General features: G+C 42.0%; 1 protein-coding gene across 1 annotated transcript in view; it reads left to right on the forward strand.

Annotated features, from left to right (window-relative positions):
- Positions 1-24,708, forward strand: part of RhoGEF64C (Rho guanine nucleotide exchange factor at 64C) — a 78,608-nt gene that overhangs the window by 13,731 nt on the left and 40,169 nt on the right. The window contains exon 2 of the mRNA XM_080281950.1: positions 11,432-11,524. Coding sequence (XP_080138076.1) covers positions 11,462-11,524 — 63 coding nt within the window. The 5' untranslated portion in view covers positions 11,432-11,461. The remainder of the gene's footprint in view (positions 1-11,431; positions 11,525-24,708) is intronic.

Below are 24,708 nucleotides of genomic sequence, written 5' to 3' on the forward strand. Positions count from 1 at the left end.
CATATTTACCTATCCATCTGTCAGTCTAAATGTCTGTCTGTCACTGTGTACTCGTCTGTCTATCTGTCTGTCTATTAATTTATCCCTGCTATTATTACAACACTTTCGTAGCATCGGCTCGTTTCCAACCAGAGTCTCACCATTGTTTATATGTTTACTTGTCATTCCTGTGGCTTTTATGTAACTCGTTTTTAGGAACATTTTTGCTTCCCGTCCCTTCTTTCCCTTACTGTGATAGGTTAATCTACTCTCTCTCTCTCTCTTTCTCTCTCTCTCTCTCTCTCTGACTATATGTTATCAGCTTTCGTGGGGTTTAGTGCAGTGTATTCACTCACTATCTGCTTATCACTTCCTGCCTTTTAGTGCTGTGATTACTTTATGCCGTGATGTCTCTAACACGTTTTTAGGTACTGTTTTCATTCATCTTTCTCCCTTTGTGGTGGGTTGTTCAGGTTTTTATGGGGTCACACCATTACTCGAATTCTTCTCTCGAGTTCACTGGATTCTCCTCGTGGTTGTTGTGGTTATGTGGTTTCGCAATTCTTCTTGTATGTCACCAGTTTGTCCCATTGTTAACACCTCTCACTGGATATTTTCTGGACCCCCTTTTGGAATTTTATTTTAGGAGTACCGTCGTAATATATGTAATTCCTCAGCTTTAATTTAGTGAAATGCTTTTATCATTGTCAGTAATTGCCGCGCCGATTTTTCTTCTGGCTTTTTACCAATTACTTTAATAGCTTCAAACTCTTAGTATTACGCTCAAGGTGTTTGTTAGCTGAAAACTTGTCCCGTGTTCCTTCTGTGAATGCTTGCCCTTCTTTGTTTAATTTATTGCTGAAAATATCCCATGTTTCTTCCGTAAATGCTTGCCTTCGTTGGTAATTTATTACCATCATAAAATTGCACGAATGGCTTACCAGACTTTTGACCTTCGCCTTAACACTGTAGCATTTCTTATTCATTCAGTAAAAATAGCCAGGTTTGTTTCACTGCCCAGAGTCAAGACATTGTACTTGCCGGGGTCCATTATCCAAAAGCGCCTTATCGTACCCAGAAATTCTTGGTTCTTTTTGCTCTGGAGGGGGTCGGACTGCCACCATGACTATAATGCATTTAGTTTCCTCTGACAAAGATCCTCAACGTCGTTCAGTTCAGTTGGTGGCCAGATGTGGTCATATTGAAGGAAGACTTGACTACCAACCAAGGAGACTCATTCCTACCGCATAACTAAGCCGTATCGAACTTCACGCAACCACAATTTAGTATTTAATTTGTGAGACCAACCCAGTTCCCTCAGGTGAAAACAAACCGCGTGTAGTTGTTCCATTGCTGCTGGATCAGTGAGACTTGTCATGGAGGTTTAGAGGTAGTGTTGACCTAATACTTTACACACGCTGGTTTGAAGAAGTTTGAAGAGGGACTAGTTCTCATTTGATCCTTAACAGTGAACGGAAATGCACAGCTTTCTTCACGGTAAGGCTTGTTACTTTGAAGAGGGACGGTACATACATTTATACATACATACATATATACACATTACACATATACGTAATTCCAGAACACACCTCCACCTAATGTTTCCGTCCCAGCGCTGAAAATAGTGTCTGGCTGTGAAAAGTGTGAGCAGAACTCCTTCGACACCAAGCAGACCGTATTGTACGCCTACGCGGAAGCAGAAATACGCCACGCCCTCACGCCACTTTCCACACGCTTGATTCATTGCGTCGCTGATTGACGTGTTATTTCTTATATTCTGAGGTGTTAATCTTTCTCCATGTCTCCTCTGCTCCAGGAGTGAGGAGTACCGTGTATCACATTGTTCTTGCTATCGAATTGGGAAAAACGAACGTGGGCTCAGAGGCAAACCCAACCACATCACGTACGGGTAAATACCAAGGACGAACTTGTCGACAAAAACTGGCGCCAAGTAAAGAAAAAAAGTGCACTTGTTAGTATATGGGTACACCACTCTGTAGAATTAACCCCTTTAGTACGATAACATTTTTAAAATACTTTTTTTCTAGAAGGCGTTTTTATTCAGTTTGAAGAGTTCCACGTTAATGTATGGATTAAAGAAGGCTATTTAATCCCCCTCCAGTTCGAAATCCTCCCCTTAGTTAAATAAAATCGTGTGACAAGAGCAAGAATTAAAAAAAAAAAAAAAAACGTTCTTGGACTGAAGAGATTAAAGGGTTTTGAGGATTATGCAATCTTGTTAAATTATGAGTTGAAGAAGTTCAGAAAACGAAAGACAGAGTAACCTCTTCAACACGAAGTCTTCCTAACCAGAATAGTATCATCATCAACAGGTAGGTAGAAAAAAAACTATAAACAAACGTCCATGTGCTGAATGGTGTAATTGGCGATTTTTTTCTTTTTCATACGAGAGGCCTTTCCTAAGCAGAATAAAACCGCCATGAGTAAGGAAGAACAAAACTGTGAATGCCAGTTGTAGTAAAGCAAATAATCCTTGGCTGAATAAATCCTCTGACAGTAGCAAGATTTCATTCTGTTTACTGCACCCTAGGAGAGATTTTTCAAACGGGGAGGGGTGGATGGATAAAGCCATAACTAAATTCTTCATTAATAGAATTCAAGGAAAAATCATCTGGCGGTATTGTGATTAAAAAAAAAAAATGATGAATTGATTAAGGAAGCCGGATATGAGATCAGGGCCCGTATTCTTCTTAATTAAGGAAGCTCTCTAACACCTTTTCCTAAGTGATTTATGGAACCGGTACTTTATTTATTAGACTTTACTCTCCTGTTCTGTGTTACATAACTCCGTCCAACATTGCCATACTCTGCATAAGTAATGTACAAAAGGATATTAACCAGCCACATCCAAAAATGAATCGCGAAGGAAAAGGTGTTAGGGAGCCTCCTTACCGGACGAGAATACAGGCTCAGGAAGAAGCATCGAAGCGAGTAAATAATATAATGAAAGAGGAAGGATTAAAGGGAGAGGGTCGGGTGTTGGGTTAAGAGGGTGTGGAAGGAAGAACATCATCTGCTGGGAAAACTGATGAGCCAAGAAATGGGGGAATAAAGAAAATCATTTGTATTAACTGAAAAGATGCAGAGATACTGAACGAAAAGCAGATAGACGAACTGAAAAGAACTGAAAATGTTAGGCGAAAAGATGAGAATGCATGTCGACTACCTGAAAAGAGGCGAAGATGTAGAGGGAAAAGATGACGAAAACACGTAAAGTAACTGAAAAGAACCAAAATATTGAACGAAAATATGAGAAAACATGCAGACTAACTGAAAAGAGCTGAAGATGGAGAAGAAAAAGACGACGGAACGACTTAAACTAATTGAAACAGAGTCGAAGATGCTGATCGAAAAGGTAAAAATAATTAAATAATAAATACAAAAATAAATAGCTCGACCACAGAATACAGGTAACATTAGTTTTGTTATAAGCCTGAGTAGGTGAGAAGGAGTACGCATAGATGGATTCAGATTAAAAATATATATATATGCACAAGGGAGATACGGAAGGTGAGTGAAGGATGGAGGAAGGCAGAGAACAGGGAGGAGGGCGTAGGAAGGTAGAGAATGGAGGAGAGAGGAGCGCAGTATGGAGGAAAGGTAGATTGGAGGGAGAAACTAGCACGTTAAGGGAAAGTAGAGAACAAGGAAGGAAATACAAGAAAGTAGAAGCAGGGAAGGGAAGGAACAAGGTGGAGGGTTGAGGAAAGTAAGGAATAAGATGGAAAATGGAGAAAAGCAGAGACTTAGGATGAAGGTGGTGAAAAGTAGGAAACAAGGAGGAATGGAGGAAAGTAGAGAGCAGGGAGAAAGGTGGAGAAAAGTAGAGCGCAAGGAGGAAGGTGGAGGAGAGTAGAGAGCAAGCAGGAGGGTAGGGAAAAGTAGGAAACAAGGAGAAATATGGAGTAGAGAGCATGGCGGAGAGATGAGAAATATTAGAAAACGGAGGCTTATGGAGGAAAATTGGGAGAGGTTGGAGTACACAAGGTAAACATTAATGGTGAAAATGATTACTGAAAATGCGTCTTCTCATGGAGCTGGCTTATGGAGGAAAAGTGGGAGAGGTTGGAGTACACAAGGTAAACATTAATGGTGAAAATGATTACTGAAAATGCGTCTTCTCATGGAGCTAGCTTGACACTGATTTCTATACTCTTGAGACGATAAATTTCCACGTATAACTATTCATTTATTTATTTATTTATTTATTGTGAGGATAACAAGATGCAACGAAAGATTTTAGCTCCCCCTCTTCCATGTCCTTCCTGCAAGAAGTTATTTTTGCGGCAGGGTATATATTGGAAGCATGTTTGGAATGAAGGTCCAGCTGGTTCTCTCTCTCTCTCTCTCTCTCTCTCTCTCTCTCTCTCTCTCTCACACACACACACACACACACACACACACACACACACGCCTATTGGGTATTGCATATTTTATGCCAGTTACCGCCTCGTGCTAAAGGGATTAATATTACCCTTATAACTAAGTATTCAGCCACACATAATACGACCTCAGTTTATTACCTGTTTTAAATCCGAGGGTAAAGTAGGAGCAAAAGAAACAACACTGAATCGTATTGCTTGGATCTGCGATGGATAGAATCACGGTATTATATAGACAGTCACTGTGTCTGATGGATGTTGTGAGGGGTAACCTTTACTTCAGTACTCGATAATGATCTTTACTGTTACGCTCTCAGGATTAATTACTGTACTTTTGTGTTCATTATCTTGCAGTGATTTCAAGACACGGAAACAAACGATCCGAGACGACTGGATCACCGGCCCGTAAAATATGTGACTGATATAAAATTTTAGTGAGATTTTGACCATTGTGGGAGTCGAAAGTGGCTTGTTCACCCAATTTTACTTGTTTCACTTTTGAATAATTTTTTCGGGCTCTAAAAACTGCGTGCCTTTCCCCGACATTCCAACCTGACTTAGGCTACTCTATTTCATGGTATTTGACTTTCATTGATATTCTTGAGAGTAATTAAAAGAAGAATGATGCTGCTTTCTCTTGTGCTGGAGAAACTGAAAGGAAAGGAAGCGGAGTGAAAGGCTGGGCTATTGTTTTCACTGCCCACGCGCGGAATAGGTAATGACGAGATGCTGGTGAACTTTTACGCTTGGCTGTTACGAGTATTTTTATTGGTGTTCGCTTATATATGTGAATGTGTTCGCTTCGCTTTCTCTGCTGACATACTATAATTTTTCCATCTTAACTAGGTCTACATTTTTATCTTTTTGTTGCTCATCCCACGGCGCTCAATGGCGGAAAAAGACAATGCTGTGGCTGTACATCCTTTCCATAGCACTCCTGGGTGACTATACCCTGTTTGCTTGACCTGTGCAGCTGAGATGTATGGGGCGAGTAGGGTGTGTTTGAATCGCGGCTGCTAATTGGCCGCCGATGATTTAAATCTACACCTCTTATTTTAACACATATATATTTATATTTTTAAATTACCTTCAGTACAAGCAGCCAGATTAAACGTGGAATTATTTCCGAAGCTGGAGAGATCAGAATTAGCTTTAAAAGTTTATTGTTATCGAAGAAAATTAAAGGATTATAAAGTTTTATAAAACGATGAGTGATGTTTCAAGAAAATTATCCACCCATGGCGTACACCCACGTCCGCATGTTGCAGTGTAATATCCACTCACGGTGTACTGTACACCTACGTCCGCATGTTGCACTTAGTGCATTTATGTTTTTACTTCAGTGACCATCGGCGGCCAATCAGCGTCCGCGAAACAAACACACCCTACTTGCCCCATACATCTCAGGTGCACAGGTCAATCAAACAGACTATACAGCAGCATCGTATTCTAATGTTAATATATTATTACAGCACAGCATTCAAGTTGGGGATGGCACTTTCAGGCCAATTTAGTGTAAAAAGAGTATAGCGCGTTTGTATGTGTTAGAGGGTTACCAAACCTGTGTTGTTTTGGTTGTGTACTGGTGTTTGTTTTAGGCTCAGTGTTTGCTGTTTGGTGGGTTTGGCTTCTTTGGCCCCGTGGTGGATAGGAACAATAGGCTGCTTCATGCCACACACTGCCCATTTCTCGACTTCTCTTCCGCTGTTTCACCGGATTATCTTTTTCTCTCCATTTGAATAGGAAAGCTGGCATTTAGAGGGCTGTTAAGTACTGTGAGGTTTCAGGCTTCACTCTTCATATTACTCGTACTAACCCAGTCACCACGAAGGTTTTTCTCAAGTTTAATACACCCACTTAATGGTAGCAATAAATAAATATATAAATAAAAATAAATAGTTGTACCGAAGAATGTTGATAAGGTCATTCAGTACGACATGTCTCTCTTTGTTTGAATAAAATTATCTTACGTTAGGAAGAGTAATTAAGAAATCATTATAATGAAGTTGTTAAGGAATCTGAGCTTTCCATTTTCGCTTATTATATCAAAGACAGAATGAAGTGTGCATAGGTCTTTCGAAATTCCTCAATATTTAGTGTGGTGTTTGACAGGTGGATACAAAAAAGGGGCCATGAGACATTTAACAGGTTTTTCGAGATGTGTTCCAGTCATGCCGAGGCTAATTTTTCAGTCTGTAGCTCAAGAAAGAAAGGGAGGGAAAAACTCGTGGATGACCGTGAGGAAAAGTGTACGTCAGAGGAAATGATTCAACAGGGGACAAAAACGTATATCTACCATTACACATATGAATATAGTCTTGCCTTGATTATGTATGTTAGTCACATAACGTACCTTATCACTTACATTTGCACGTACAGCTACCACTGTTTCGCATGTCCGAGCACCAACAGCCGTGACATACACACCACAATAATACACCCATAATCAGGATGCGTTCATTCTGAGATCACTGGACACATTGTGTTTCAATACTGGACGTCATAGTCAAGGGTTTAGGCAGATAAAGCACATTATTCCAGAGTTATGAGTATAGATGACTGAGAATATCGATTTCCTCGTGTTTTGGAGATGTATCACAAAAAGAACGAGAGCATGCAGAGAGGAAACGTGTGCATGCCGCAAAGGAAACTTGGAAGCAGAGTTTACCCATCTAACGAAGAGAGTAGTCAGAAAAATAATTCAAGCAGGGTTTAGTCATCGAACGAAAAATGAAGTCTGTGAATATCTTACGTAATTTCACTGTCATCCGTCAGTTATCCACAGCCTTCCCCTCATTTCTTTAAGTCTATTGCCATCTTTCTCCTCTTCATAACTTAGTCCTTGTTTATGTTCTCGGTATTTTATTTACTTACTGTCTCTCCATATGTTCCTAAAAGACTCAACGTTGTCTTTCTGAGCATGCATACATGTTGATGTGGATGCCCTGGAATATTGTGACCTTGTGATGAGAATGTAAAATGAGAGACTGACTGGGAGACTGTACAGTGTGTGAATGAGGTGGAGGGGGAGAGGAGAGAGAAATACTGAGAGTGAGTTGAAGTGATGAGTTGGAGAGGTATAACGAGTGAGGTATAAAGGCGTCTTGCCTATAGAGAGACAGCTAAGCAAGCATAGATTGACTGATGAATGTGTCCGTAGTGATACAAATCGCTGACCCTGTATGCGCACCACATGTGTTTGTCCATCGAGGTAATGCAGGTCCTGTGTGGGGATCCATGTTTTTGGTACTTTTATAGATTCGTTTCATAATACATTTCTAAGAAATTAATTGGAGCCAGCTCAGGAGAGCCTTCTCATGGTAAAGAGGTTAAAAATACTGTAGGCACCACTGACCTCTTCCTTTCAAGGACATCTTTTTATATTTATTATTTCTATTGGTAGACGGCATTATTCGACCATGGTGTGATACTTTGAACTGGATGTGCTAGGTACAGCCTTTAGAAACTCCTTGAATACCATAGCTGAATAATTTTTTTTTTTTTTAAGTGCAAAAATGGAATGGTGGTAGGTGGTGGCGACCATCATCCACTCACTTGATGTAGTGCTGCCTACTTTTTCCTTAGCCTTTATCATTCTTTTTCTGTGCGTGCCCTCCTGTCTCCCTATTTCTCCCACCTTTCCTGTCACTTCTTATTGGTTTTCTTTCCTTTACAGGTGGCTTTACATTGAGTGACAAGCCAAATGGTTTCATGTAAGCCAAGAAACCATTTAGAACGCTGGGTGGTAACCATATAACCAAACCATACGTGCTCCCTACGTGTCAGCAGGTGGGTTGGTGAAGGTTTGGTGCCCCACCCCATAAAACAAATAACTCAGAGTCAAATGGCCACCCCTTACGGGATTGTGGCGTCTGGCAATAGATAGATAGATAGATAGAGTAACTATTAACATGTTATATATATATATATATATATATATATATATATATATATATATATATATATATATATATATATATATATATATATATATATATATGTGTGTGTGTGTGTGTGTGTGTGTGTGTGTGTGTTATTACATATTTGTATATTGCTTCAGAAATGAACTTCCGTGGGAGATGTTGTATGCAGATGATTTAGTGTTGATTGCAGAGAATGAAAGGGAGGCGGAGGAAGGATTTAGGAAGTGAGGAGATGGAATGGGGCACAAGGGCTTAAGAGTAAATGCAGATAAAACAAAAGTGATGATATCTAGGGTTGGTGGCGGTACTGTCTAAGAAGAGGGAGAGTGGCCATGTGCAGTTTGCCACAAGGGCGTGAGAAGTAATTCCATCTTGTGCAGTGTTTGTGATAAGTGGGTGCATAAGAGATGTAGTGGTTTTAGAGGTAGACTTCGAGATAATACTGATTTTATGTGTGTGGTGTGTCGGGGATAGCAGGTGGAGGTTGTCGGGCGTGAAAGGATTGAATTTGCTTGCGAGTCTTTTGAGTGTATGGATGAGTTTTGTTATTTGGGAGACATGTTATGTGCTGGAGGTGGGGCTGGAGCTAGCTCTGTGGCTAGAGTGAGATGTAATTTGAAAAAGTTCAGGGAGCTGTTGCCTCTCCTGACACTGAGAGGGCTCTTCCTCCGTGCTAAGGGATCTTTGTATGCAGCATGTGTTAGGAGTGTAATGTTGTGTTGTAGTGAGACCTGGGCTTTAAAGGAGGAGGATATTTGCAGATTCAGACGTACAGGAATGACAGTGATTAGGTGGATGTGCCATGCGTCCTGGCGTGCAAGGCCTGGAAGTTGAGAAGTAGGATGGGACTGGAGTGTATTGGTGTTGTGATGAGGAGAGGTAGATTGAGGTGGTTTGAACATATGGAGAGGATGGGGGATGATAATTGGGTGCAGAAAGTGAGAAACGTTAATATTATGGGTGGAATTGCGCGGGGTAGAGCTAAAAAGACTTTTTTTTTTCTTTATGTGTCCGACTCTGGGCATAGGCTTCACAGCCTGCTATCAAGGCCCAGTAGTCCTCCTACATACCATACACCTCTCTACATGTCACCACTTCGGCGCTAACACCCACCGTCCATATTGAATACATGCTAGGGCTGTCTCATACAGGACGGGTATATTGGTATTAGCGTTTTTTTTTTTTTTTTCGACATGTCGGCGGGTCTTCTGGAAGATCAGGTCATTAAATGTGACCTCAGTGCTAAGAGACTGAACAGTAAGCGATCGAGCAGCATGGAGAGCCGCCATTAGGTGACCAAGGCCGCCGCATGCAAGCATGTTGGAGCCTTCAATATATATATATATATATATATATATATATATATATATATGAGTGAAACTGTGCCTGCAGAGTGATTATACCCCTGTACAAAAATAAAGGTGAGCGATGTGAGTACACGAATTATCGTGGCAAAAGTTTATTAAGTGTGGTAGGGAAGGTATATGGAAGAATTATTATAGAAAAAGTAAGAGAGATATCAGAAGTCCTAGTGAGTGACGAACAGGGTGGCTTTAGGAGTGGCAGAGGATGTGTGGATCAAGTATTTGCAGTGAGACAGACAGCGGAGAAGGCTTGTGAGAAGGACCATAAGGTGTTTATGGCATTCATGGATCTGGAAAATGCATACGACAAAGTAGACAGAGAGGGATTGTGGAAAGTTTTGCGAATGTATGGTGTAGATGGTAATTTGCTGGGTGCTGTCAAAGAGTTTTTATGATGGTAGCGAAGTATGTGTAAGGGTTAATGGGCATCTAAGTGAATGGTTCATGATCGGTGTGGGCGTGCAACAAGGTTGTGTGATGTCCTCAGGGTTGTTCAATATATATATGAATGGGATGATGAGAGAAGTATAAACACAAGTATTGGAGAGAGGGATGGCTTTGGTGAATGGTGATAGATGGAATATCTCAAATTTGTTGTATGCTGATGATGCAGTACTGCTTGCAAGTACCGGACAAGAACTTGGTAGGCTAGTGCAGACTTATGCTGATATCTGTGAGCGTCGTACTTCGAGAGTAAATGTAGAGAAGAGCAAAGTGATGGTTATTGAGAGAGAAGGTGACTCCCAGTGCGATGTCACAGTGAATGGAGAGAGACTGGAATTGGTGAGAGTTCCAGTACTTGGGTACAGTGATAGAAAAGAGAGGAAAATGTGCAAAAGATGTTGAAAGTAGAGTGACATAAGGAAGAAAAGTAACTGATGCAATGAAGGCCTTGATAAGAAACAGAGGCTTGAGTGTTGCAGCTGCACGAGGCTTACATGAAGGAGTGTTAGTGCCAACTTCAACGTATGGGTGTGAGACTATGGTGTGACATGAAAATGAAAAGTCAAGAGTAAGAGCAGTGGAGATGGGACTGCTGAGGAATGTATGTAGAGTACAGAGGGTGGATAGGATACGAAATAATGTGATTCGTGAAAGGTGTGGAGTGGGGAATTCGGTGGACACCAGAATTGAAGAGAGTGTCCTGAGATGATATGGTCATGTGGAAAGAATGGATAAAAATAGAGTGGTGAAAAAAGTATACCTGATTGAATTTGAAGGAGGGAGGAGACGAGGTAGGCCAAGGAGCAGGTGGAGGGTTGAGTGTTTGAGGAGGAGAGGTTTGGAAGTCGGTGAGGCTGGGGAACTGACAAGAGATTGAGCTGGCTGGATGAATGTTGTGAGGAGAAGTGCATGACCAGGGATTTTGGTACCCTTTGTGAGCATGGCAGCGTCCGGATTGATTCAATCGGATACGTATGTGTGAAGCTGCAGAATTTGGTGAATGTTTTTGGCGTATCCGGTAGAGCCAAGATTCCGGGGGCTTGAATGATGAGTGAATGGAAGTGTGGCCTATTTGGATTGGGCAAGTTTGTGCTGTCTGGACATTGCTACTCCTCACCCTGCCCTTGGGTGGGAAATGAGGTCCGGAGATAGATAGATAGATATAGATAGATAGATAGATATGTACTGGTGTGTTATACATAAATAAAACTTTCAGCTCAGGAGAGACGTCTGAGAGTGAAGTAAACAAGAAAAAGTTGCATCTGCTCATGCCCATTTGTACGTGCACTACATTGATGTGATAATGTCGATATTGCAGATCAGTGATGAGTGATGATGCAGCAGCGTGATGATGGAGACTGTCAGGGCTTACTACGAGTACCCCCCGTCTCACGCCCACATGCCAGCCAGGGTCAGTTACTACCTGTAGCTCATAGCCACCCGTACCCAGACTAAGTCAAATAAGTCAAAGCTCATTCATGACCTTGTGTTCATTGTATTTTCACGGTGAACACTGTTAATTTTGTTAGTTTATCGAGGGAAATGAAGCAGCCCAGAATAGAATATTTAATTGTAACAGCAACTTTCAGTTAGTTACAAGATAGATTTAGAAGTACCTTATATAGAGAATCATTCCTCATGCTATCCCCTGCATCCTCAAACCCTACAGTTAAGTTTTCCTTGCACCTGCATGTCTAGTGGACATTTTAGGTCAAGGCGCGAGAACATTTTGTTCCCTTCTCAAATGTATAATATAATGACTCGCTAACCCTCACCATCAGTCTTCGCTGTGCGTGTGTGTGTGTGTGTGTGTGTGTGTATATATATATATATATATATATATATATATATATATATATATATATATATATATATATATATATATATATATATATAATTATACCCACATGGAGGTTTGTGACTATTGTGAGGATACTACGTATTGGACCAAAACTGTAGTACTCTCATAATAAACTCTGTTCCAGAACAGTATCTAGTTATAATTAATCCATTAAAATATTCATGGCACTGAAAGAAAACATTCATTCATATTGTTTTACTGGACTGACTCACACTTTTTGAACGTTACCTGCATCTACTATACATAACAAATTCAGGTGTTTGTACAGTCTGTACGCTTTGATATCAGTGTCATCATTCAGATTACTACACAGCTCACATAATCCTCTGTCACATATGTCGTGTGTTTTTATATACATTTCGAAATCATCTTCTGTTGTCCATCAACACAGTTTGTGCTTGTATCACTTTTCATTCATCATTCTAAACAAATATCCTTTCCTTCCAGTGCACATATAACCCTCGATCCATTAAAAAAAAAAAAAAAGTGATCAACCTTCCTGTCACTCAGAGCAATTAATCAGTAATCCTACAGGAAGAAATCTTTGAAGTGCGATGTGCAGGAACCATACATAGAAAGGGAAAAATGTACCTTTTTACATGAACTACTACGTTCTGAGGGTATTTAGTAAGATATGTATATGACATTCATACACTGCGTGATGAATGATATAAATACCCATGTTTTCATGATTATAATTCTTTGACATAACTGAAGCTAGGCAAGTGTCAACATGCTCTAAAGTGAGATTTCCACGTTAATCCGAGCAAGAACCTCTCTGTTCCTCTCTTATTGTTGATGCGTGTCAGTATTCATTTGTGTGCTGATCGAAATGGGAAACTTAGACAAGGAAATGAGCTTGTATTCCATGTCTGAGTTTCCCTTTGCCATCAGTACACAACGTTGTTTGTTAGTCTTCAGATCGAACATCTCATATGATACATGAATTTTAATGCACATGGTGTGTGTGTGTGTGTGTGTGTGTGTGTGTGTGTGTGTGTGTGTGTGTGAGAGAGAGAGAGAGAGAGAGAGAGAGAGAGAGAGAGAGAGAGACCAAAATATCTCAGACCGTTTTCATCCGATTTTAGCCAAACTTGGCGGAAGGGCGGAAGGTCAGCCATTGGCCTTGCATATTAGAATAAGAGGTCAAAGGTCAGGATCATATGGCAAGGTCAACTTAAACAGTCTTGTTTGGAGTTAGACCAAATTTGGTGGAAGGACTGAAGGTAAGACAAGAATGAACAGGTTCAGTTTTGTGAAGTCAGTCAGAGGTCATGTCACAGGACAAGGTCAGAGTTCAACTCATTTGTTTGTTTCTGAGAAAAGTAACTAAAAGCTCTGATCTGATTCCAACCAACCATAATGGAAAAGTTGAGAGTAAACCAAGGGGTTGACCTACTGAGTTTTAGAACACTAGACTTCATGGCAAGGTCATTTGTTGAAATAGTTCTGATCCGATTTTGACTGAACTTGGTGGAAGGCCTCAGGGTAAGGCAAGGTTGAAGAAATTCGATTTTGAGAGCAGTCAAAGGTCAAGGTCACAGGGAAAGGTCAACTGAAACAGTTTTAATTCGATTTAGACCAGACTTTAAGGGTTGAGGATGAGGCAAGGACGAAATGATTTAGTTTAAGAACACTTAAGTCAGCCGTCAGGGTCACGGGGCAAGGTCGGAGGTCAACCCTACAGTGTCTGTGAATAAGAATAACTGCAACAGTTTTGAGCTTACTTTGACCATACTTGGTGGAAGGATTGAGGGTCACCTTAGAGGTTGACCTTTGGTGATAGGTCTATAGTCTGTCTCAGGAAAAACGAATGTAGAATATCATCTGTTTTACTCCAAAGTCACTGTCAAAGGCCGAAGGCATCTGATTTAACGACCTGTGGGAATACAGGCTGGCCAGGGACAAGGCCTGAGGCCAAGAGGCACACACACACACACACACACACACACACACACACACACACACACACACACACACACACACACACACACACACACACACACACACACACACACACACACACACACACACACACACACACTCAATGAATGGGTATAAGTGACCCGCTATGCTCACAGGTCAATATGAACTGTGGTTCCTGTTTTTGGATGCAACTTTTTTTTTCTTTTTTTTTTAAGCGCTAAAAATAAACGAAAAATATTGGACCAGTTATTCGTTGTATATTTAGATTTAATAGCATATTATTCCTTTTATTTTACTTTTTTTTTTTTTTTTTTGAGCTCGATTCGCCTGTCATCAAGACATTGTAAGTTGGCATCTCAGGTCACAGCACCTCCTGACTGACTCCTGGAAGATGACAAGACAGAGTTGTCTGCAGTTTTCCCCTTGCTTCAATCTGAGCTGGATATCCATATTCGCATTTCATCAACGGACTTACCCTCTCTCTCTCTCTCTCTCTCTCTCTAAACCCCTGCTTCCCTCCTTCTCTCCCTCCTCCCTTCCCCATCTAGCATCTCTCTCTCTCTCTCTCTAAACCTCTGCTTCCGTCCTTTCTTGTCTCTCTCCTCCCTCCCCCATCTACCCTCTCTCTCTCTCTCTCTCTCTCTCTCTAGTCAGATTAGAGGACTGAATAGACTGTAGTCGCGGAGCAGGACTCTGAGGTTGTCATTATCGTACCCTGGCAACCTACCATTCGAGAGTGCGTCCGATTTCGTATCATATTATACACGAATCATATTATATGCACGAATATATTATACACGAATATTATTATACACGAACATATTATACACGAATCATATTATTGTGCACGAATATATTATACACGAATATTATTATACACGAACATATTATACACGAATCATATTATTGTGCACGAATATATTATACACGAATAATATGACAGACGAATATAAGTATGCACGAATATATTATACACGAATAATATTCCACACGAACATATTATACACGAATTACATGCGTCTGATATTATACGCGAAATCACGCACTTTTGAATCGTAGATTGCCAGGGCACGATAATAACAACCTCAGAGTCGCGCGCCGCGGCTATAGTAACCAAGGAGACTCATTTTTAGAGCAGGAATAATGCTGACTAAATTTCATGGAACCACAACATAATATTCAAGCTGTCAGTGGCCCACTTCCGTCAGATAAACACAAATTTACAGTAGAATTAGTGTTGTTTTTGTTAGCATTATAATGTTTAGTTTGCTTCATGTTTACGTCTGTCCGATAGCACGATAACTCTCTCTCTCTCTCTCTCTCTCTCTCTCTCTCTCTCTCTCTCTCTCTCTCTCATATTTTGTCTGCCTGTCTCGAACCCTTGTGGGAACGACCTTGCTTCTCTTTACGTCTCAGGCTAACTCCTTCTTTCCTTCCCTTTTTTCCTTAATTCCTTCCTTTCTTCGACGTCTCTTTCCCTATTTCCCCTTCCTCACTTTTTCCCATCCAGTTCCCTTTTCCTCCTCCTAATTCTTTTCACCATTTCCACTCCTTTTCTTTCCTTCCTCCTTTTCACATCCTTCCCTCTTCTCCCTCCCTGTTCTTTTCAGCATTTCCTCCCTTCCTGCCATTATCTCCTTCGCCCCCTCCTATTCTCCCCTCCTTGCCAGTCCTCGTACCCTCTCCCCCCCTCCTCTCCTCCCCCTACGACTCCCCCCTTCCTCTCCTCCCCCTACCCTTCCCCATCGTCTCTGCACCAGGGCCAATTTAAATCCCAACTCCGGTACGAACTGACGTTCAAACTCAAGTGCCATCTCAGGTCCCAACACAGTTACCAAACGCAAGTACCAACTTAAGTCTTAACACAAGTACCAACTCAAGTCATAACTCAAGCGTTAACTTAGTCCCAACTCAAGCGGAAACTTAAGTATCAGCTCAAGCGTCCCAACCCAAGCGCCAACCTAAGTCCCAACTCAAGTGCCAACGTAAATTACAACTCAAGTGTCAACTTAAGTCCCAACTAATGAATCAACTTAAGTGCCAACTCAAGTGACAACGTGCAAACTCAAGTGCCAACTTGGGTCAAAACTCAAGCGCCAACGTAGGTCCCAACTCAAGTGCCAACCCATGTCTCAACTCAAGCGCCAACCTTAGTCCCAACTCAAGCACCAGCTTAATCACAACTCACGGGTCAGCATAGGTCCCAACTCAAGTGCCAACGTTAGCTCCAACTCAAGTGCGAACGTAAGTGCCAACGAAAGCTCCAACTAGTGCCAACGTAAATGCCAACTCAAGAGCTAACTTAAGTGCCAACTAAAGCGCCAACTTATGTTGCAACTCAAGCGCAAACATATCTCCCAACTCAAGTGACAACATAAGTGCCAACTCAAGTGACAACACAAGTGCCAACTCAAGTGACAACATAAGTGCCAACTCAAGTGACAAAATAAGTGCCAGCTCAAACGTCAACGCAGGTCCAAACTCATGCGCCAGCTTGGGTCTTAGCTTAAGTTACAACTTAAGTCCCAATTCAAGCACCATCTTTAGTCCCAACGAAAGGGCGAGCTTACGTCCCAACTCAAGCATCAACTGAAGTTCCAATTCAAGCACCAGCTTAAGTCCCAACTCAAGCGCTACCTTAAGTCCAAACTTAACTGCCAACTTAAGTGCCAAATAAAGTATTATCGTAAATGATAAGTGCAAATGTGAGTGCCAGTTCAAGTGCCAACTTAAGTGCCAACTCAAATGCAAACTTAAGAGAAAACTCAAATGCCAACTTAAATGCCAACTTAAGTGCAAACTCACGTGGTGACGTAAGTGCCAATTCAAATGTTAAGCTCCGACCAAAGTGCCAAATTAAGTCCCAAAATAAGTGCCAACTTAAATCCTAAGACAAGTGCCAATTTAAGTCCTAAAACAAGTGCCAACTTAAATCCAACACAAGCGCCAATTTAAATTCCAACTCAAGTACCAACTATAGCTCAAACTCAAGCGTCAACTCAAGTCCCAACACAGGTACTACTTGGGCCCAAACACAAGTACCAACTGAAGTCCTAACACAAGTACGAGCTCAAGTCCTAACTCAAGCGCTAACTTAAGTCCCAACTCAAGTGCCAACTAAGATCCCAACTCATGCGTCAACTTGTCCCAATCCAAGCACCAACTTAAGTTCCAACTCAAGCACCAACTGAAGTCCCAACTCAGGCACCAACTGAAGTCCCAACTCAAGTGCCAACGTAAGTCACAACTCAAGTGCCAACGTAAGTTACAACTCAAGCACCAACTTAAGTCCCAGTTCACAAGTCAACTCAAGTCCCAACTAAAGCGCCAACTTACGCTGCATCTCAAGCACCAACATTAATCCCAACTCAATTGAAACCTTAAGTGCCAACTTAGGTCAAAACTCAAGCGCCAGTGTAGATCCCAGCTCAAGCGCGAACTTAAGTTCCAACTCAAGCGCCAACTTATGTCCAACTCAGGCGCCAACCTAAGTCCCAACTCAAGCTCTAAAATACGTCTCAACTCAAGCGCCAACGTAAGTCCCAACTCAAGCGCCAACTTAAGTCCCAACTCAAGCGCCAACTTAAGTCCCAACTCAAGCGCCAACTTAAGTCCCAACTCAAGCACCAACTTAAGTCTCTACTTAAGCGCCAACTTAAGTCCCTACTCAAGCGCCAACTTAAGTCCCAATTCAAGCGCCAACTTAAGTCCCAATTCAAGCGTCAACTTAAGTCCCAACTCAAGCGCCAACTTAAGTCCCAACTCAAGCGCCAACTTAAGTCCCAACTCAAGCGCCAACTTAAATCCCAACTCAAGCGCCAACTTAAGTCCCAACTCAAGAGCCAACTTAAGTCCCAACCCAAGCGCCAACTAAAGTCCCAAGTCAAGTGCGAACTTAGTTCAAACTTGTCCCAATTTAAGTGCCAACTTCAAGTGCCTCAAGTGGCACTCAGATTGTACCTATGTGGAAGTTTTCTACTTAAGTGGCACTTAAGTTCAAGTTCCACTTAAGTGCCACTGAAGTTCCACTCAAGTTCCACTCAAGTTCCTCTTAAGTGGTTCTTAAGTGGAACTTAAGTGGCACTTAAGTGCCACTTAAGTGGAACTTGAACTTAGTGGAACTAAAGTAGAACTCTTCCGGAAAGGTGCCATCTGAGTGCCACTTTAGGCACTTAAGTTGGGACAAGTTGGAACTAAGTTGGCATCTGAGTTGGGACTTTAGTTGGCGCTTGAGTTGGGACTTAAGTTGGCGCTTGAGTTGAAACTTAAGTTCGAGCTTGAGTTGGAATTTCAGTTGGAGCTTGAGTTGAGACTTAAGTTGGCGCTTGAGTTGGGACTTAAGTTGGCGCTTGAGTTGGGACTTAAGTTGGCGCTTGAGTTGGGGCTTAAGTTGGCGCTTGAGTTGGGACTTAAGTTGGCGCTTGAGTTGGGACTTAAGTTGGCGCTTGAGTTGGGACTTGTGTTGGTGCTTGAGTTGGGACTTAAGTTGGTGCTTGAGTTGGGAGCTACTTTGGCACTTGAGTTTGGACTTAGGTTGACGCTTGAGTTGGGACATAGGTTGGAGCTTGAGTTGGGCCTTAAGTTGGCGCTTGAGTTGGGACTTAGGTTGGTGCTTGTGTTGGAATTTAAGTTGGTGCTTGAGTTGGGACTTAAGTTGGTGCTTGAGTTGGGGCTTAAGTTGGCGCTTGAGTTGGGAATTAAGTTGGCACTTGAATTGGGGCTTGAGTTGGGATCTACTTTGGTGCTTGACTTGGGACTTAGGTTGTCACTTGAGTTGGGACTTAAGTTGGCGCTTGAGTTGGGGCTTAAGTTCGCGCTTGAGTTAGGATTTAAGTTGGTGCTTGAGTTGGGACTTAAGTTGGTGCTTCAGTTGGGACTTAAGTTGGTGCTTCAGTTGGGACTTAAGCTGGTGCTTGAGTTCGGAGCTACTTTTGGGACTTAAGTTGGCGCTTGAGTTGGGGCTTAAGTTGGCTCTTGAGTTGGGGCTTAAGTTGGTGCTTGAGTTGGGATCTACTTTGGCGCTTGAGTTGGGACTTAGGTTGGCGCTTGAATTGGGACTTAAGTTTTCGCTTGAGTTGGGACTTAAGTTGGTGCTTGAGTTGGTACTTAGGTTGGCTCTTAAGTTAGGACTTAAGTTGGCGCTTGAATTGGGAATTAAGTTTTCGCTTGAGTTGGGACTTAGGTTAGCGCTCGAGTTCGGACTTAAGTTGGCGCTTAATTTGGGACTTAAGTTGGCGCTTGAGTTAGGACTCAAAGTTCGCGCTTGAGTTGGGACTTACGTTGGCGCTTGAGTTGGGACTTAAGTTGGCGCTTGAGATGGGACTTAAGTTTGCGCTTGACTTGGGACTTAAGGTCGCGCTTGGGTTGGGGCTTAAGTTTGCAATTGAGTTGAGACTTATGTTGGAACGCTTGAGTTGGGACTTAAGTTCGCGCTTGAGCTTGGACCTACGTTGGCGCTTGAGTTTTTACCCAAGTTGGCACTAAGGTTTCACTTGAGTTGGGATTAATGTTGGTGCTTGAGATGCAGCATAAGTTGGCGCATGAGTTGGGACTTAAGTTGACTCGTGATTTGAGATTTATGTTGGTGCTTGAGTCGTTACTTGCGTTGGCACTTGAGTTGTAACTTACGTTGGCACTTGAGTTGGGACTTCAGTTGGTGCTTGAGTTGGGACTTCAGTTGGTGCTTGAGTTGGGACTAAAGTTGGTGATTGGATTGGGACAAGTTTACGCTTGACTTGGGACTTAAGTTGGCGCTTGAGTTGAGAACTTAGTTGGCGCTTAAGTTGGGACTTAAGTTAGCGCTTGAGTTAGGACTTGATCTCGTACTTGTGTTAGGACTTAAGTTGGTACTTGTGTCTGGACCCAAGTGGTACCTGTGTTGGGACGAACTGACACTTGAGTTTGATCATTAGGTGGTACTTGAGTTGGGATTTAAATTGGCGCTTGTGTTGGATTTAAGTTGGCACTTGTTTTAGGACTTAAGTTGGCACTTGTTATAGGACTTAAGTTGGCACTTATTTTGGGACTTAATTTGGCACTTGAGTCGGAGCTTTAGTTAACATTTGAATTGGAACTTACGTCACCACGTGAGTTTGCACTTAAGTTGGGATTTGCGTTTGCACTTAAGTTGGCATTCGCGTTTGCACTTAGGGTAGCATTTGCCTTTCCAGTTGAGTTGACATTTGAGTTTTCTCTTCAGTTTGCATTTGAGTTGGCACTTAAGTTGGCACTTGAATTGGCACACAAGTTTGCACTTATCATTTACGTTAGCACTTTATTTGGCATTTACGTTGGCAGTTAAGTTTGGACTTAAGTTTGCACTTGAGTTGGGACTTGAGCTGCTGCTTGAAATGGAACTTAAGTTGGTACTTGAGTTGGGACCTATGTTCGCCCTTTAATTGGGACTAAATGTGGCGCTAGAGTTGGTACTTAAGTTTGCGCTTGAGATGAGACTTCTTGCCGCTTGAGTTGGGACTTTAGTTGTCACTTGAGCTGGGATCTAAGTTGGCGCTTGAGTTTGGACCTGAGTTAGCATTTGAGTTGGCACTTAATTTGTCCCTTGAGTTTACGCTTATGATGTCACTTGAATTGGCTATTGTGTTGTCACGAGTTGGCACGTAAGTTATCTCTTGAGTTGGCACTTACGTTGGCACGAGTTGGAGCTTACACTGGCACTTGAGTTGGAGCTTACCTTGGCACTTAAGTTGGGAACTATGCTGACCTTTGAATTGTAATTAAGCTGGTGCTTGAGTTGAGACTAAGGTTGGCGCTTGAGTTGAGACATGGGTTGGCACTTGAGTTGGGACCTACGTTGGCGCTTGAGTTTTGCCCCAAGTTGGCACATGAGTTGGCACTTAAGGTTTCACTTGAGTTGGGATTAATGTTCGTACTTGAGTTGACACGTTGTCACTTGAGTTGGCACTTAAGTTTATTCATGAGTTGAGACTTAAGTTGGCACTTGAGTTGTAACTTACATTGGCACTTGAGTTGAGACTTAGGTTGGCGCTTGAGTTGGGACTAAGCGCTTGAGTTATGACTTGAGTTGGTACTTGTGTTAAGACTTAAGTTGGTACTTGCGTTTGGTACCTGTGTTGGGACATGAGTTGGCACTTGAGTTTGAACTTTAGTTGGAACTTGGTAGAGGGAGGAGAGGAAGGGGGAGTCGTAGGGGGAGGAGAGGAGAGGGTACGAGGACGGGCAAGGAGGGGAGAGAAAGAGGGGGCGAAGGAGAAAATGGAAGGAAGGGAGGAAATGCTGAAAAGAACTGGGAAGGAGAATATGGAAGGAGGTGAAAAGAAAGGAAGGAAAAGGAGTGGAAATGGTGAAAAGAATTAGGAGGAGGAAAAGGGAACTGGATGGGAAAAAGTGAGGAAGGGGAAACAAGGAAAGAAAGAGACGTCGAGGAAAGGAAGGAAGGAATTAAGGAAGAATGGAAGGAAAGGAAAGAAGGAGTTACTCTGAGACGTAAGGTGAAGCAAGGTCGTTCCCACAAAGGTTCAGGACAGGCAGACAAAAGATGAGAGCGAGAGAGAGAGAGAGAGAGAGAGAGAGAGAGGGAGGGAGTCTGACTGTGAAATATCCCATTCTTTGAGGAAGGAAAGTCAGAACATCTTCAAAGCAAATATCCTCATCAGCAGTGCTGGGAACGCTACTAATAAAAAGTAGCGGCGCTCCCATTCCCGTTACTAGCCCGAAAAAGTAGTGGCGTAACTGGTTTCGCTACTTGATACGAAATGTAGCGGTGCTCCCGCTCCTGCTGCTTTGGATAAGAAAAACGTACACGAAGGAAAGGTTAACAAAAATCTGTGATATAGCAATACACTATATACTGTTTTGATAATATTAGTCAGTCTGAGTGGTTATGTTGTGTACCAGTAATGTCAGTATACACTTATACTGAATAAATAAAATCATACATGTCGGTGTCATTTTAATGAAGCTTAGAGCCGAAGGTACAGGAAAAAAGCTATTTACTTTATAATGTAACAAATGTTCTTTTACACTGTTACCTAGTATACCTACTGAAAGTAACATACGTAAGTAACAGGCAAAAAAATGTGGCCTACCATTGATACATATTATATAGATTTATTATATTTTCAATGATACTCATTTAAGATATATACGAAAACGAGAGTAAAAATGAACTGGGGCTTTCTGTTAAAGGCTATACAATAGCAATGTTTTTTCCATTACCTTAAACTGAAAGTAACATACTTTTACGAAATAATAACGTAGTGAGTAAGAATTAGTCTGAAAGAAAGAGTGAGGGAGAGAGCGCAAGTTAGAGACGGGAATAGTTAGAGGTGTGTGTGTGTGTGTGTGTTAGCATTGCCTACATCTAGCTGACATCCTTATTTATCTTTAGGCCTACTTAATTTAAATGATCGATAATTAACTAGCAACTTCCTGTCTAATTATTGCACAATTACTAATAAATAATATATATAGTTTAATAAATTACTGATGTAATGTAGAACAAACATCCTTAATTGACAGAATTAACGAAAGTATTATTTTTCGTCATTAATAAATACAACCAAACCGTCGGCATATCTGTATGTACTCACGACTCCGGACTGTATTCGTCGCTTGAGTAGCGAGGAGCGCGGTAACGCGTAAGTACAGCCAAAAAGTAGGGGCGCTCTCAGTTCCGCTGCTGGCTTAAAAAAAGTAATGGCGTTACCACCATCGCTATTAAAATAGTAGCGGCGCTATTGCCAGCATTGCTCAAGTGCCATCCCATGTTTCAACTCAAGCGCGAACCTTAGTCCCAACTCAAGCACCAGCTTAATCACAACTCAGGGGTCAGCATAGGTCCCTACTCAAGTGCGAACGTAAACTCCAACTCAAGTGCCAACGTAAGCTCCAACTTAAGTGCCAACGTAAGCTCCAACTCAAGTGCCAACGTAAGTGCCAACGTAAGCTCCAACTCAAGTGCCAACGTAAGCTCCAACTCGTGCCAACGGAATTGCCAACTCAAGAGCTAACTTAAGTGCCAACTAAAGCTCCAACTTATGTTGCAACTCAAGCGCAAACATAACTCCCAACTCAAGTGACAACACAAGTGCCAACTCAAGTGATAACATAAGTGCCAACTCAAATGCCAACTCAGGTCCAAACACAAGCGCCAACTTAGATCTCAGCTCAAGTGACAGTTTAAGTCCCAACTCAAGCGCCAACATGTCTCAGCTCAAGCGCAAACTTAAGTACCAACTCAAGAGCCATCTTTAGTCCCAACTAAAGGGCGACCTTAGGTCCCAACTCAAGTACCAAGTTAAGTTCCAATTCAAACACCAGCTTAAGTCCCAACTCAAGCGCCAACTTAAGTCCAAACTTAACTGCCAACGTAAGTGCCAAATAAAGTGCTAACGTAAATGATAAGTGCAAACGTGAGTGCCAATTCAAGTGCCAACTTAAGTGTCAACTCAAATGCAAACTTAAGAGAAAACTCAAATGCCAACTTACGTGCAAACGCAAATGCCAACTTAAGTGCAAACTCACGTGTTGACGTAAGTGCCAATTCATATGTTAACTAAAGCTCCGACTTAAATACCAAGTTAAGTCCTATAACAAGTGCCAACTTAAGTCCTAAAACAAGTGCCAACTTAAAATCCAACACAAGAGCCGATTTAAATCCCAACTCAAGTACCACCAAAAGTTCAAACTCAAGTGTCAACTCAAATCCCAACACAGGTACCATTTGGGTCCAAACACAAGTACCAACTTAAATCCTAACACAAGTACGAGCTCAAGTCCTAACTCAAGCGCTAACTTAAGTCCCAACTCAAGCGCTAACTAAGGTCTCAACTCAAGCGCCAACATAAGTCCCAACTCAAGCGTCGACTTGTCCCAATCCAAGCACCAACTTAAGTCCCAACTTAAGCTCAAACTGAAGTCCCAACTCAAGCACCAACTGAAGTGCCAACGTAAGTTAAAACTCAAGCACCAACTGTAGTCCCAGTTCAAGTGCCAACATAAGTTACAACTCAAAGGCCAACGTAAGTTACAACTCAAGCACCAATTTAACCCGCCCCGTCCCGGCCACTTTTCGACCACTGGTACCCCCCAATCCCGGGCAATTTTCGACCTTTTTTTTTTTTTTGCTAAAACTTTCGCTTTTGGTGAGAAACATCGAAAATTCATAGAGAAATCGCTCACCTGAGGTTTAAAATACTCATTACAGGTAGGAGAGCCTCCTTACTTTACTGGGTTTTCTATCAGGCTGGCACCAAAGAAAACGAGTTCTATGGGAGGATAACTATTTCACACCACTCATAAACGGTATTTATTTATTTACTGTTACGAATTTATATGTAGTACAAAAGTATATTGGTTTTCAAGCAGTAATATAGGCATTATAAGCATTGTTTCACTCACTAATACCTGACCTTTTTTTGCCACATTACGTGATCATCATTTCTAACTGTTTCTTCCTCTAATGCTATGTAAAGTTTGTCCTCCACATTGTCATTGATTGGGGAATCACTCTGGCCCTGAATTTCGTACCGTGGCATGACATGGATATACTGGCCACGTCACTGATAACAGGTGAATTGCTGAGAAAAGGGCATGCAGGGGGGGGGAGGAGGTCATGCTGGGTAAGGCATTGTCTCTGCCTGGCATCTTGTTGAGGCAGGTGTCCCGTGTATACGTACCAAAAATGACTCGCGAAAATTGAAAATTGTGGAAATTATGAACCTTGCAATTGCAGGACATTGAAGTACGTCCTCGGGATTAGCTGTGACAAAACGTGAGGACGTAGAAGTACGTCCTCGGGACGGCGCGGGTTAAGTCCCAGTTCACGA

Source organism: Coenobita brevimanus, chromosome 91, assembly GCF_032717465.1.
Source record: "Coenobita brevimanus isolate Jiangsu-jjx chromosome 91, ASM3271746v2, whole genome shotgun sequence".
Classification (NCBI taxonomy): domain Eukaryota; kingdom Metazoa; phylum Arthropoda; class Malacostraca; order Decapoda; family Coenobitidae; genus Coenobita; species Coenobita brevimanus.